Here is a 16,439-nt window from a genome sequence, read left to right on the forward strand (position 1 = left end):
CGTGGCGTATATTCAGCTGTGATCATGAAAATACTGAGTTATTGTCCGAAATCGTGTAAAGCAAGAACCTGCATTAAGAAAGCATAGCTAAGCAAACAGGCCCGGGACCCATATCTGCTGACATACCGTGCTATCCTGAGACTGCCGCAGAACATTTGCAAAGCCGTGTTCTCTAAGAATTCTGCACAGTGCAAACAGGCATGAGGGGAAAAAATACTACTAGGGAACTTCTAGTTCTTGCTGAAAAGGAAAATTTTGAGCTCTAAATCTAGCACTACCAAGCAAGAGAGGCATCTGTGGCTGCATATAAAGCTGGTACTCCTTTGCTTGAACAAAATCCCTCAGTATACAGTACTTAAAATAAACAAAGCTCAAAACAGTCAGCTACACACGCATGTTTTTTGGCCACATGCTGCCTGAAGAAAATAGCTATGCAGTGTGCATGCCCTAGTTTAAACCAAGCCTGAATACCGCACAGTCTCATTCCTCTCCCGGTCTCCTTTTCTAGACAGAAATACATTTCCCTTTAATGTACAAGTAAGAAAAAAATATGTTTAAAAGACAGTCCAGGCCCTTGATAAAAGCACTTACTTTGAAAGAACAGGACAGACTACGTATTCAAAACAAGAGCGCCTTCTTAAAGTGCAGGCTCAGAAGTTGTTCAATGGCCAGGACCTTGATTTGTGCTGGCGGCTCTGGTCCTGCTGGGCATGGTTAAGGGCGAGGCTCGCAGCCCGCACGGCGTGGTCCTTCAGGGGTGCTGCGTCAGGCTGACGCTCCGGAACAGTTACTGGGACAGGCTGTGAGCGACTCACCAGGACAGTTTTATTTCTGTGCTGAGCTTGCTGCTTCCTGCTGGGAAAATGTTAGTGGCGGAGTCACACCCAGGTACCGGGCCGCAGCCAAGGCTCCGCAGATGACCCGAGTTCTGATGGAGGTGGGGACGGGCGGCGCCCGGCACCTAGGGGGCAGAGGGCGAGCAATCCCGGAAGAAGACTCACGCTAGGCGATTGGTCTCCTCACGGGAGCTCCTCGACCCTGCCAAGGGCATGACTCAGCTCACCCAGGGCAGTGCTGGACCACAGAAAGCCGAGTTCAGGCAATGACTGGCGAAGAGCTAGAGGGGAGGCAGGGCGGCCCCTAAGTCACTGGGGTCTAGAGGTCGTGGCCTCACATGCACACAGATTCAGCCCCTTTCTCTTTGGTAGCTGTTGCAATAGAGTGGCCTAGGACTCCGACCCTGAAAACTATGAGGAGGGGGAGGGGAAACAGGAGGAGAACGGGGAGATGGGGGAAGAGGGACAGGAGAAGGAGGAGGAAAAGAAGGAGGAGGAGGAGGAGGAGGGAGAGGAAAGCAGCCGGCCTTACAATGGAGGTTCCAAATCAATAAGTGTAGAGAATTAATGATGTCCTGATTTTCTGTTGGTGTCAGGATGACAAACTGCAGAGTTAGAAGAGAGGCTTCTCATGACTTTGTCAATTTATATCTGCACAACATTGTAACCAAAAGCAAGCCAGAGATTAGTGGAAGTTTAGGGAAGCTGGCTGTGGTTCCACACCTCTGTCTCCTGATACGTTCTAGACCCAGGATGTGTCTAGATGAAGGATGTGGTGGGGAGGGGTATGGTGTAGGGAACCTCAGGATCGTTTTCAGTTTGGAAGATTTAAGCAAGAACATAAAAGTTCTGGAGCCACAGATTTTCTTTATTGTGTAGAGTATGGGGTGAAGGAGACTGATGTAACAATGCCCATTCTGTGTCAGGAGAGGGGTGTTGCTGTCAGGAGCTCTGGGGCTCCACCTCAGCCCCGCGATCTCTGGGTGATCTCTGATGACACACAACCTCTCTGGGCTCCTCTCTCTTTCTTCTTCTTTCTCTCCTCTCCTCACCTCTCCTCCTCTCCTTTATCTTTCTCTTCCCTCCCTCTCTCCATTGTTTTCCCTCCCTCCCTTCCTTCCTCTCTCCCTCCCTCCCTTCTTGCTTTCTTCTTTCTCTCTTTCCTTCCTTCCTTCCTTCTTCCTTCCTTCTTTCCTTTCTCTTTCTTTTCTTTCCTTCCCTCCTTTTTTCTCTCTCTTTTTTCCTCTTTCCCTTCCTCCCTCCTTCCTTCCTTCCTCTCTCCCTCCCTCCCTTCTTGCTTGCTTCTCTCTTTCTTTCCTTCCTTCTTCCTTCCTTCTTTCCTTTCTCTCTTTCTTTTCTTTCCTTCCCTCCTTCTTCTTTTTTCTCTTTTTTCCTCTCTTTCCCTTCCTCCCTCCCTCCTTCCTTCCTTCCTTCTTCCCTCCCTCCCTCTCCCCTTCCTTCCTTCCTCCCTCCCTCCCTCCCTCTCCCCTTCCTTCCTCTCTCTCTCTCTCTTTCTTTCCTTCCATAGCATCTTGCTCTGTTGCCTAGGCTGGAGTGCAATGGCACAATTATAGCCCACTGCAGCCTCTAACTCCTGGGCTCAAGCAATTCTGCCTCAACCACCAGAGTAACTGTGACTGCAGGTGCACTGCCATGCCTGGCTAAAATTTTATTTTTATAAGAGACGGGGTCTCACTATGTTGCCCAGGCTTATACAGACTGGTCTCAAGCTATCCTCCTGCTATCCCCCTCCCAAAGTGCTGGATTACAGGCGTGAGCCACTGTGCCTGGTCTGGGCTTCACTTTCGACATGAGAAGTTGTTATGATCCCTCAAATTTTAGTGCCCTATTCTTCCATGTCCTGCCATCTAGCACATGCCCTAAACAGAAGGAAATCAAATGAACCAAGTTTTCCTGCGTATTTCTTCCATTGTCCTCCCTTCATTCCTCTACCTTAAGGCAGTAAATTCCACCAAAGGATCACACCTTGGCATTGTAGTCAAAACAGAGCTAAACTCTGAACAGCCCAGAGGAACTGATTTTCTAGTCTTTGGAGAGTATAGCAGACATGGAGCTGTGCTTCTCTTTTAAGAACAGATTCATTGCCTAGTTGTCAGGATGCTGTCAGCTGACAGCTTCCAGCCACCAACTCCTTCCACTCCACCTATGTATGGAGGGGTGCTCAGGCTCTCTTTAGGGTGCCTTGGCCTAACACTAAGCTAGGTGGGGATGCAGGGGTCTAGCCATTCCCACCCAACACTGGGTCTCTGAACAGGCAGTTTTTGCTCCTGAGAGTCCACTGGGCTGGCAGAGGCTCTGCCAGGCTGCAGCCCCCACACAATTCCACTTCCTCCCTTTCCCTGTCACAAACGTTAGTTCTCTGTTGCCCTCTCGGGGGACATAACAGACACAGAGATGCCAGTCATTTGCAATGCATGTTTTGTTTTTTCTCCACAGAGGGCCTTTGATAGGCTTAGAAAGCCATCTTTGGGTGACAAGATACTTGTCTTTGTAGCATAAAGATCTTCAGCACAGATTTCTTTCTCATTCTCTTATTCACAGATGTGGAAAGGCTTAGTTCCCGTCAGGTCTAGCTAGCGTTTCTCAACCAGGAGTGCATATCAGAATCACCTAGAGACCTTTTCAGTGTGCAAGTACACAGGCTTCACGTGCAGAGCTAGACTTGGTGGTTTGCGATGTACCCCTGGTTGAGAACCGGTGGTTATAGCATAAAATTCTTCCTTGTATGAGCCTGTCCCAGAGATAAGCATTCATCCTGCTAAGGATCATTCCAGAAGCTGAAAATATATTAAGTGGTCAATTAAATGATCCCTAGTTTATTTCCTTTCTTTTTTAGAGACAAGGTCTTGCTATGTCACCCAGGCTGGAATGCAGTGGTGCCATTTTAGCTCACTGTAGCCTGGAACTCCTGGGCTCAAGCGATTCTCCCTGTTCAGCCTCCTCAGTAGCTGGGATTACAGGCACACACCATCATGCCCAGCTAATTTTTTTTTTCATAGAAATGGGATCTCCCTATGGCTCGGGCTGGTCTCATACTCGTGGCGTCAAGTGATCCTCCTGCCTTAGCCTCCAGAGCTTATTTCCAGATATTTTCGTAAGTCCAGCTAGTAGTGCTGCAGACTCATTTCAGAGCATGATGAATCTTCTTATAAAATATTAGGGGAAGGTGTAGGGAACTTTGGGATTATTTTTAATTTTGAAGATTTACATGAAAGCACAGAAGTTATGGGGCCATAGATTTCCTTTACTGAGTAAGGTGCGGGGTAAGGAGCTTTGCATTTACCTTCCAGGAAACCTGGAAATAAGGTTGCTGCATCCTGTCCTTTCAGGTTCCCGCATCCTGTCCTTTCAGGTTCCCTGTGTCATTGCAGGAGGCTGTACTGATGCTCATGTTTTGTTTCACAAGCTAAGTCCTTGACAGCATCAGCTGGGATCCCAGTCTTCTCTCTCATGTTACCCAGTGAGAACTCACTCACATAAATGTCAGGGGAGAATACTTGGCCTTCTGTTTCCTGGATCACTGAATAAAATCCCCTATGATGATCTGTGTGCGTATTTGGCTTTGCTGTTTGGTTCCAGGAGTTTTATTTCAAGGCAAAGCTTGTATCTGAAGATGCCATGAGCTGAGATTGTCTAGGACTGAGAAGCCCTAACTTCCCAAGGACACTAGTCCTGGAAAGAAGAAAGAGGCGGCATTCTTCCTGAATGTAAAATGCACTCAGAAGGAACTGCTTGGTATTTAAAAACTACTTCTCATTCTATCTTTAAAGCCAAAGAGAAAACACCGAAGTCCAAGGGGAATGCAAACAGACTGAGTGCTATGGAAACTTTCTCTTAGCAAAATTAACGCCTTCCCCAAGGGATGGCTGGAGGGTGGAGTAAGCTGAGTGAACTGGGGAAATCAAGGCTTTGCTGAGCTCTGAGTTGTGAAAATGGTACAGAGGAAGTGGCTCCTGAGCGCACACCAAGCTGGGATACTCAAGGAGATAAAGGGGAATTTAAGTGACTGTGCTGAGACTGTTCCTGGATGTTTGGCAGCACAGGATTAAGTATTAATTTAATGCTTCCTTAATCCAACACATGCTATGCTCATTCTTTAAGTGCATTAGGCAGAACTTGTGAATTAAGAGAGCTGCCCTCTGCATGAGTAGGCAGCAGGGCCCTGTGGCAGAGGAGAAGCTGCCTCTGCATGTGAGCGTGGCCTCATCTTCCCGCCCGCTGACGCGTACCAAGGCACACACTGAACATCTCAGGGCGTCCCTCTCCTTCTTGCAGGGTTATTTCAAGGATTAGCTGAATATGCATGTGGATATGCTTAATAAATTTGCAAAGTGCTATGCAAATGTGGGCTTTTATTTCCTTTTTAGAGAAAAGCCTCACATCAGGATTGGCTGAGTATTACCTGAGCAGCACAGGGCCCAGTGGATGGACTCCAGCTCAGACAGGCAGACCTCAGTGGGAATCAATGCTCCTCAGTTACCTACTGGGAGACTTCAGAGCAGCCACTCAACCCTCCATGATCCAGTTCCCTCGTACATCAAATGGGGACAATGATCATACCTACCACTCAGAAGAGGAGCTCATGGGGAGCTCATTCGGCACAAACCATGATTCATGGTGCCCAGTAAATGTGAGCTGTGATGACTGTAAACCTGGGCTGTCACCAAAAGTAAAACCATGACACAGAGGAAGGAGGAGCATTGGCAGGAAGTCTTGGGGAGCTGGTGGAAAGTACTTCCAGGGAAAGCAACCCTGCTGCAAGGGCCCATCCTAATGAGCCATCAGCCTCCCAGAGGATGGCCTGGCTCTGAGTCAGGAGGAGAAGCTGTTGCTCTTGTCTCAAGGCCTATTTCTGTCTGTCCATATCAACTGTACAGCAATTACCCATAGACAGTGGAGCTCTCAGCTGTAATTCTGGAAGTAGCATCATAGAATGTTTCCAGGTACAAATTCACTTGTAACAACTGTACGTTCACATCACACAAGGAGGACTCCACATGCAAAAACATCATCTCAAAATGGAGCACAGTCGAATTCTGGGGTGGATGCAGGTGGTGGGGAGGGAGGGTGATGGATCTCAAATGTCCAGCCACACTTGAGATAATTCCTGGGCTGGGCAACCGCAATGGCCCTAGGCTGAGGCACATTCCATTATGAGTGGAGTGGGTTTATAATGGAATGACATGGATGGTTTCTTATAATCAGAAAAGCACACTGACCTTCACACTACACAGGTGCAGCAGCATAATGACCCACCACGTGTACGCGCATCAATTCCTGGGGAAAAGTCCAACGAGGTTAACTTAGCGTGTATCCCAAGCAAACAAAATCAGCAACATTACCCACACAAACAACATTGTTCCCCCCACCCCCGCCAAGATACCTGGCCTGGGCAACCGACGTGCAAAAGGAAAAATCACACAAGGACCACACTCATTTTGATAAAGTGGATAAAAAGTTGCAAGCAACATTATTCTGTGCCATAAGTAATTTGATTTGATTTTAAATTTTAATTTAAGGAATGAGACTCATGAGCCTAGAATTTTTTTTTTTCTTTTTCAAGAAACAAGGATTTGGTGTGGGTGTTTGTGGGGAAAGAGAAGTTCTGCTCTCCCAGCCGTCTGAGAAGGCCAGCTAAAAGCATCCTCACATATGATCCACTCCTGAAGCTCCCTCAACCACAAAGGAAGGGGAATCTACAGTTAAACTGCTGAAAATTCACTGCCTGTTTCAGTGCCCTTACTCCCTCAGGCATTTACTCAGATGGGAAAGACTCAAGAAGTGCCGTCCCCTTCCACTTGTTGTCCTGCGGAGTGACTGTCACCACAATAAACTTGGCATCACTGGTCTCACCATTGGCACTTTAGAGCTACCATGTCCAAAATTAGCATACAGGACTTGAGCAGAGATGCCAGGCATGGGACAGTTGCTGACGGCATCATCTATCAGGGCCCTCTTAATCCAGGTATTGTTTTGGTTCATACGTCTTTATTCTGATTTTATAACCTCATCTTCCTTGGGAGTTACAGTCACCATGAAAATAATCAATGTGGCCTGATTCCAGAAAAAAGCAGTCTATGATGTCAGCATTCCCAAACCCCGATGAAACCTGAAGCTTTGCTGACAAATGAATTCGTGTAAGAAACGAGTAGCAAGCTTGCATTCTGGGTGCAGAGATTATGTTCTCAACCCTGGTCCAAGCAGATCTGAATAGAAGACGGAGAGAATTCAACATCTACGTACTGAGATCCTGCTCTGTGTCCAACGCCCTGGTGGACGCTACTGGACTTCTCAGTGGTGACGCACACCGTGCAGCACCCTTGCTCCTTCCCACTCCCTGCCACAGCCACTGGCTTCCTGGATGGTTCTCAGGCTGCCCCAGCTCTGCCCCATCTGCAGGCTCCCCTGCACTGCCTTCCCCCTTGGAGAAGGGTCAACTAGGAAAAGACGCAAGAAGGAACACACTAGGGCCATGTCCCTGCCTCTGGTCTTAGTTACCATGTGAACATCGCCAACTCTCCAATTTCTGTGACAGGTCAGAGCACTCATCTGATGTCCAAACCCAGTCCCCATCCACTGGAGCTTTGCGCAGCCACCCAAGCACTGTGCAAGAAAAACTCAGGATCTTTATTCCTATGCCCAAGCTTCCCTTAAAAGTCTAGCCTTAGTCATGGTTCCTCTGCCGCTTGTCCCTGTCAGGAACTTGGACAGCTTTCTCTCTCCAGTCCTCTTTCTTCATCCTTTTTGTCCAACCAAGCACTGAGTTCATCTGCTCCTACCTCCTAACGGTTCTAGAATTCATCTGCCTCTCACCATTTCTGCCTCCTCCAGCATGGTCCAAACCTCCCTCTCCCACTCAACTCCCATGGAGCCTAACCGGCCTTCTCGCCTGCACCTTTGCTCTTAATACAGTCTCCACAATGGACAGAACACTTTATCGAAAAAGGAAACCTGATGTCGCCCTTCCTTGTTTTAGTGGCTTCACACTTCCTTTAGGCTAAAGCTCTAAATACCAGTTTGAGACTTACTTTATACAAACATGCAAAGTGGATCTGGTCCTCCCTCCTCCCTGACCTCACTGCTGCCTCACTCCTCCTGACCTGTGACACTCTGGCCACTTGGGAATCCTATAGTCTCCAGAGGCACTTATTTACCCCTTCCTTGGAGATGTCAGTGTGCTGTCCCTGCTGCCTGACCTGAGCTGCCGTCAGCCTTTCTTCCTCCACACCCCCCACTCCTTGGCCTCCCCTGTCCTTCCCCTTCCCCCATGACAGAGGCCTGGGAATAGTACCCTGTAGTTATTATTTTTTGACAGTTTTAAAAATAATTCTAATGAACTGTTTATGTATATATTTGTTTAATGTCTATCTTGCAAAATTGACTCAGAATTCTCTGGGAGCTGGGGCTGCCATCCTCAGCACTTAGCACAGAGCCTGGTATAGGGTGTGCTCACTGTCCTAAGCCAAATATTGATCCAATTAATTAAACACACACACACACACACACACACACACACACACACACACACACACACACACATACATTAGGAGAGTAAAAAGAAGAGGAAAAAAGACCACTCAAATGGGCTGTTTAGACATTATCTATTTAGCACTTAGTACTGGGGATACCGGTGTATTTCACTTACAGTTTACTGTAAATTATTTCTTTACAGTTTACTAATTGTTTAACTGCAAAGCTTGACTCTGGAAATAAAAAAGGAATGAGAGCAGAAGTGGAGACTTCATAAAGAAAGTGAATGGGGATCAAAAAGGTTCCAGCTCCAGCTCCTGGAAGCTTACCCCACCCCACCAAAGAGAACCTGGATGGAACCCTCTTTCATCAGGAATAAACTGGAGCCCAAGGAAATGAAGGAATCAGATGGGGACCAAGTGACCTGTCCACACAAAAGCCATCTGATGAGTGCTTCTACTCCCTGCTCGCAGCCCACCTTCAGCTACACAGATCTGCACGGCCCCTTGCTTCTGCCATATGGGATCCAGCCTGACAGCAGCGAATGAGTGCACAGATTTCAAGTAGCGGAAATCCCCAGGAAATGGCAAGGGACAGTATTAGGAATCGACAAAGTACTACTTTAAAATAACCTTAGATGATTCTTCCTTCAAAGGCACAACTGGTTTACACACAGCTATACACAGCCAGTTCCTCTGTTGGACTCAAGTGGCCATGACCCTCAGGAAAATCCTCTAGGAGTGCTCGGCACAGGGCAGCAGGAAGTCACGTGGGGAGGGTCCCTCTGCAGACCCTTGCGGCACAGCAACAGGAGAGCAGGGCGGTGTTGGAGGCCCAGCCCTGCCTGAGGCCACTTCTTCATAGGTCCTGGCTGCCGCACCCTGCTTATGCCCTGCAAACCCCTGGCACCTCTCTAAAGCCCTGTGAATCAACCATCTGACACGGCCTGTCACTACTCATCAACGCTGACTGGCAGTGACACCACCTCTGAGGCCTGATGCTCTGCCACAGCTGCTAGGTCACCTGAGTAGAGTTAGGATTATTAAAAATCAAATGAACCAAGCAGGATGTTTCTCCTGGGCAAATATTTATCTGTCCCTACCCAAATGAACTAAGATTAAAAACCAAATATTAGAAAGCACGTTACCCTTCAGACCATACTGTGATTTATCATAGGCTAAAACAAATTGTTTCATTGTTTTGCTTCCCTCCTCTTTCATTCGGTCTGTCGTCTGATAAGTGGAGGATCTTTTGAGGAAGAGGTCAAGATCATTCATGGGTGGAATACATAAAAGCTAGCAATATAAAAGATGACATTTATTTATTTATTATTACTTTATTTGAGACGGAGTCTTGCTCTGTCGCCCAGGCTGGAGTGTAGTGGCCAGACCTCGGCTCACTGCAAGCTCTGCCTCCCGGGTTCATGCCATTCTCCTGCCTCAGCCTCCCGAGTAGCTAGGACTACAAGCGCCCACCACCATGCCTGGCTTTTTGTATTTTTAGTAGAGATGGGGTTTCACCGTGTTAGCCAGGATGGTCTCGATCTCCTGACCTCATGATTCTCCCACCTTGGCCTCCCAAAGTGCTGGGATTACAGGCGTGAGCCACCGTGCCTGGCAAAAGATGACATTTAAAAAAAACTTTTTTTCCTAATTATAGAAACAAAGTACATTTGCTTTTGAAAAGCCAAGCCATACGGACGACAAACAATATGATGAAAGGTCACTCAGAACCCCACCCTAGAAGAAAGCCAGAAGTCCTGGTTCGGGTAAGGTTCTCTTTTTTATGGGGTGGTTTGAGAGAGGCCCAGCCAGTGTGCCGCCTTCTGGGAGGGACATGTCCCTACAGGTCTGGGGCTGTAAGAGCGCATCACAGCTAAGAAGCCCTGGAGTGGCTGGTCCTCAAAGGGGGCTTGTGATATTTAAAAATAATTTACACTTATTTTAAGTGGGTGTATCTGACATCCCCAGAAATCTGGTCAGCTGGGGCAAGTGCCCCTCACAAAAGACTATCATTGTGACTATCAATTATTTTAAGTTGTCCTAAGTATGGACAATTGGCATTTAGGATTTGTTGAGTTCCAGCAGGAGGTGCCAAGCTGTAGAGATATTTAAAGACATACAATTCCTATTTCAGTGACCCCAAACCCCTCAAGGAAATTTACGGCCCGCCTCTTCTATCTTTGCCCTCTAGGGCAAAGACCCTAGCACAGTGTGCGCCATCTAATAACTATTTGCCGACCAACCAACCTGGTACATGAAGGAAGGGAAAGCCCGTGTGTGCATTCCCATATATGTGGTTAATTCCTGAAATGTCACACTAGACACCCTTGCAAAGACAAAGTAAGCTCAGTTGCACATATTTTGAAGGGGATTTTTAAAACTTGCTTCTTCTTAGAGACCAGAAAATTACATTTGCTAATTTAATAAAACTATTCTTTGTTGCAAGAGCCCAAGAGGTGGGATGAAGAGTTTCACTAGATCATCTCCCTTTTGGCTGATGTCACAGCAAGTATTCATCAGCCATCAGCCAGACTGGATAGCAGGCCAAAAAAGTGGCCGTCTGGTCTCACGTTGGAAGTTCTGTTTTAAACTTTGTGACCTTGATTCCATCAGCATGAGTTGGGGTCTGACTGATTTTGTTTTGTCCCAATCTATTTTCTTTCAGTCCCTTGTTTTGATCCAACATCAATTTTCAGGAGATATACAATTTACTGTTATATAACATTATGGTGTTATTGTCACTGAATTCATTTTCCTGGGAGGAGGTCTCTTTATGATCCAATACCTAATAGCATCATTTCCTGTCAGCAATGACTTACAATGCCTTCCAAATTCTCAGGCCCCTTCTCTATGACAGAAAAACCCTCTTACATTAGAGGGAAAAAAAAGGCTTTGACAAATAGTCCAGGCTTTACTTGAAGAGCATGAACTTAGTGGTATAGCCAGTGGGCTATTCCTTTTTAAAGATATTTATTTTACTCATATATTTTTCATTTTCATTCATTCATACATTTTTTCACTTCTCTAGCATATCCATACGGCGAAACAATGACACACAGGGAGAACATAAAGATGGCTTCACTTTAAACTTCCACGTTCCCTAACTTCCCATTTGACACTTTCTTCCCAACCTGAGGGAGCCATCCTTGTTTGTAGATAGACTGGTCCAAAGATCCAGTTCGTCCCTAGAGGAACAGTTCTAACTCCATACCAGGCAACATAAATATGACCACCTGTGGGTGTGGCCACCTCCTCCCCAGGCCTTACTCCTCAGACTCCAGTTCTGAGCACCAGAGGGAAAAGTCACATGAGAAGTCAAGCTGGGTCCTGGAGCCAAGGTGGTAAGAACAGGGATGGGGACAGCTTCTGGCCAGCACCCACTCTGATGCCAGCATCATGGCCATGAGCTGGGACCCCTCCCCACCAGTGCCATCCCTCCCAATGCAGCGCTTTATTGCTGCTCAGCCCAGAGCTGTTTGCTTTCTTCCCTAACCTTCATGTTTCATCTGAGGCACATCTGTGATGGGCAAACACACGTAATAGAACTCCATCCTTGAATAACTCCACAACAGAGCTGTCTTCTAAGAATAATAGCTAATCCTAGGGTGTTTTCATTAAAAACAGATTTCAGTGACAGACTATCAAAACATTTTCCTTTTACAAAAAGCAATATGATGGGGCAGAATTATGCAAAGGATACAGGCTTCACTCTGCCCTGAGCAACCAAGGGCCCTCTCCCATCGGCTTCAGTATCTCATTTAACTTTCCTGTCATGGATATGCAAGCAGACTAAGTCCTACTCAGCGCTTTTGCAGGCTCCAAGTGGGGGTGGGGGGGGGGGGAAGACTGGTGAATTGCATTTCTGCCTCTATTTTCAAAATCTGTCACCAGTTATCCTTGAGGGGTGGTTTGCTTGTGTTCTTAGGGAGTTGGAGAGGTATTATCTAGCAAAGCAGGCTCAGAGTCACCCAACATGCATTGACTGTCTCCCACACAGCTGGCATTGTTTTGGGAGCTGCAGATACAGTGGTAAATGCTCATCTTGCTTTACACATATTAACCCATTTGATCCTCACAATAATCTAGCGAGGCAGTTCCTATAACTGTCTACACTTTACAGAGGAGGAAACTGAGGCATGGAGAGTCACTGTAATATGCCCAATGTCATGCAAGTAGTAAGGAGCAGAAAAGCAGATTCAGAGCCAGGCACCTGGCTCCAGAGTGCCAATGCTCAGTGGTCCACTCTGCAAAGATTAGTGTGGTCCCTGCCCTTCAGGAGGGGAGACACACCGAACAGATGAGCTGAACACACAACAAGATGTTACAGCATTCCATTTAAGAGCCGAGGAGGGCTCCAGGCAGGTCTTCTCCAGTGATTTACATTTTATTTTGGTCTGAAATACCTTTAAGACACTGGCAGCAATGTCCCTTTTCCCCAGAACCTCTGAAGCCCCAGCTTCCATTAGGCAAACAGTCACACTTTACCTACCTACCTACCTACCTACCTACCTACCTACCTACTTCCTTCCTTCCTTCCTTCTTTTTTTCTTTCTTCCCTCCCTCCCATCCCTGCTTCCTCCCTCCCTCCCTCCTTCTCCTCCCTAGTTTTCACTTTACCTTTATAGTCTCTTCTTTCTGAAATTAATCATTGGGTATAGTTAGTTATTTTTTTTTGTTTCATTTACTATTGTGAAAGGAAAATAAATCTCGGGACCCCAAATCACTAAGCCAAGGGAAAACTCAAGCTGGCAACTATGGCAGGCAAACCTGCTTCCCATTTTATTCCTAAATAAGGCAGCTACAAAGATTTTTAAAAAGCTACACACCTCCCTCATAATGTGCCCACAAGGAAATTTGTTGTGGGCCTCATGATCTTTACCCTAAAACAGTTCTGTTGAATTTCACCCTGGCAATGTAAACTGATAGCTAATCTTCACAGCTCACCTGAGACAAATGCATATTTGATTGCTTCCTCTGCCCTATTGTTTATGTAAAAATGCAGATTCACCGAGCCAGACTACATTGAGTATTCAGCGAAAGGCTGATCAAGGACTCAAAAGAATGCAATCTTCTGTCTCTTATCTACCTATGACCTGGAAGTTCCTGCTTCAAGTTTTCCCACCTTTTGGGACCAAACCAATGTACATCTTATACATATTGATTGATGTCTCATGTCTCCCTAAAATGTACAAAAGCAAGCTGTACCCCAACCACCTTGGGCCTCAGGACCTGACACCGTCAGGAGTGCAGCCTTAACCTTGCCAAAAGAAACTTTCTAAATTGACTGACACCTGTGTCAGACACTTTGAATTCACACTATTTCATTTGAGCTTTTCCCCCCAATGAATGGTTTTGCAAATCACTTAATAATTTTAGTAATTACTTAAATAATGATATAGATTAAGTAATCACTTAATATATCATAATATCTGAAATTTCTTATTAACTTGTGTCTATTTCAGGACTTTACTCCTATTGCTCTTTCTATTCATATGCCCACACATGAAGTTTTAGTGTTTGCATGTGTGTATATACACGGACTAGCGCATATAAACATATTTACTGTATATTTATTATATATATCACATTGGGTAGCACAGGTACCTCCTTCATTAATTTTAATTTCTCATTTCTATAAAAGAGACGGAGTCTCACTATGTCGCCCAGGCTGTTCTCAAACTCCTGGGCTCAAGTGATCCTCCCCTCTTGGCATCCCAAAGTGCTGGGATTACTGGTGTGAACCACCGTGCCCGGCACTTCATTAATTTTTGAAATAAGTTCTCTTAGCTGTGCTTGCATTTTTATCCATCTAGAATCCAGAGAGCTGGTTACTGTGGGCCCAGGGGAGTGTGCTGGGTGTGTAGGAGAATGCCACCCACACCCATGCCCACACTCAGGACTCCCCACCAAGATGCCAGTAGAGCCCAATACTGAGACCCACTGGCCATCCTCCAGAACATAAAGACTCACGTATCTTGTTAGTGGGATTAAATTAAACTAACAAATGAATATGGGAAAGTTTTGCACATTAAGTTATCCCATCCAGGAGCACCATGTCTCTGTACGGATTAAATTCCTGTTTTCATTTTTAAAATGAATCTTCATAGATTTCCTCATGTAGCTCACACAAAGTCCTGGCTGCTTGGTAGTCCATGTTTTCTTTTTCTTGAGTTCAAAATGTTTTCTGAAATTATCATAGGCTTGGGCCAAGGATGCCTCTCTTATTCCGCAGTTTTAAAGAATAATAGTCCCTTATTCCCTTCTGTTGTCTTTTATCAGTCTAGTATTTGTTCCCAAGTATTATCTTTAAACATTTTTCCTGGTCTGAAGTGCAGGCTGGGAGGACAGAGGTCCCCCATCAAGGAGGGCCAAACCTCCTCCTGCTGTGGCCACTCCTCAGAGCAGGGGGTACTCTCTGTGGATTTCACCCCAAGTAAGGTGATGGGTGTGGGGGCCGGGGAACTCCACTTCTTCCTGCAGGGTCCCCAGGGACAGAGCTCCGGGCTCCCTTGGATATGGCTCTGCCAGTTCCAGGGGAGGCTCTCCTGACCTGGCCAGCCCCAGGTGTGCTCTGGCTGGCTTCCAAGGGACTAGTGCCATCAAGACTTGGGTCTGGACCACGGGTCTGGCAGGGGATTGGCCGGATTTGCTGGTGATTCACTATTGTGAGGCAATGAGATAGGGAGGAGAGGCCTGCACAGGGACCCAGATAGTCATGAACAGCGACCTTATTCAGCATTTATTCCATTTGCTGTGCACATATTTCCTTTCAGGGCCTCATGTGGAGGGGGCTTTTCATTCATGCATTCACTCAGCAAATGTCTGTGGTGGGCCAACTTCATACCAGGCACTGTGGATCAGGCAATACGTGAGTGAGCAACACAGCCTACAGGCCCTGGCTGTGGAGCTCGTGTTGAGGGAAAGAGAGCAACCAAAAACACAATAAATAAGTAAACTGCACATGTTAGAGATCATGCAACTTCAAGAAATAACAAGTGAGAAATGAAATGTTAAGACGTGGGCAGGAGATGAAGGTTTCCCTGGGTCTCCAGGAAAAGCTTCAAAGATAAGGAGGTTTTGAATAAAGACCTGAAGGAAGAAAAGGAAGTGTCCATTCCTGCCCAAGGGAAGAATATTCCAGGCAAAAAAAAAGGCCTGAGGTGGGAGAGCATCTGCAGAGGCCAGTGTGGCCGGAACATGGGGAACAAAGGGGAGGACAGAAGGAAATAAAGCTGGGGATGTCACAAGGGGCCGGGTTGTGTTAGGCTTCTAGTTCACTGGAAGGACTCTGGTGTTCACACATTGCAAGGTGGGAAGTCACTGGTGAGCCCTGAGTGGGGAAGCGACATGATCTGGCTGGCAGCGAGCAGGGGCTCTCTGGCTGCTGCTTTAGGAACACACTGGAAGGATGAGGAGGGAGGAAGTTGGGAGACCTTGCAAGAATCTAGGCCAGACATGGTGGTGTGAACAGGGTGGGAGAGGTGTGGGTGGTGAGAATTTGACAGAATTGTAGAAGAAGAGAGCTGTTACTGGCAGGGTGGTATTGCATGTAATTTGTAAAGTCTGTGGATAACCTTTTGCTTGTTTAGCAACCCGTATATTGCATGCTGCTCTTGCAGACTGTGGAGAGAAGCTGGCTGCTCCTCACCTGCTCATCTCGCTACCTGCGATGAAGCTTATTTCTGGATGATATGAAGTATCTTATCTTTCCCGTACCAGAAGCTGCAATCTATTTCCATGCCTCTCTCTCTCTGAATCTGCCTTTTTCTATTGAGGCTATCACACCTTCTATTATGCCCATTGTGTTGCTATACCTACTTCCAGCTTTGCTGCATTTTTGGGAACTGGAGAGCTCCAATAAACACAGGAAGAGAGGAGCAAGTGGAGGCTTTGAGACTGACTGGTGCAGGCCTGGAGCTACTGAGGGCAGGTGAAATGTGCAGGTAGGCAGAGGTCTGGGCTGATCTTCAGAGTCCAGTTGCACCTTTATCCTGGAAATCAGTTGTGGAGTCAGATATACTGATCCCTATTTCTAGCTTCCACAACAGTATTATTTTGCACCATTTTGGAAGCTTTCATAAAACTATTTTTATGGAAGTTATTATTTGGG

General features: G+C 46.6%; 1 protein-coding gene across 9 annotated transcripts in view; it reads right to left on the bottom strand.

Annotated features, from left to right (window-relative positions):
- HECW1 (HECT, C2 and WW domain containing E3 ubiquitin protein ligase 1) overlaps positions 1 to 16,439 on the bottom strand; it is a 445,382-nt gene that overhangs the window by 308,621 nt on the left and 120,322 nt on the right. For 3 of the 9 annotated variants that reach the window (XM_057302857.2, XM_008960746.4, XM_008960747.5), the window contains exon 2: positions 6,077 to 6,134. The exons of 5 other annotated variants lie outside the window; for them this stretch is intronic. In XM_057302857.2, the coding sequence (XP_057158840.1) occupies positions 6,077 to 6,103 (27 nt within the window). In that variant the 5' untranslated portion in view covers positions 6,104 to 6,134. Of the gene's footprint in view, positions 1 to 591; positions 710 to 6,076; positions 6,135 to 16,439 lie in introns of those variants that run through there. One more of the 9 variants, XM_034963988.2, reaches the window with a different exon arrangement.

The sequence above is a fragment of the Pan paniscus genome, chromosome 6, assembly GCF_029289425.2.
Source record: "Pan paniscus chromosome 6, NHGRI_mPanPan1-v2.0_pri, whole genome shotgun sequence".
NCBI lineage: Eukaryota > Metazoa > Chordata > Mammalia > Primates > Hominidae > Pan > Pan paniscus.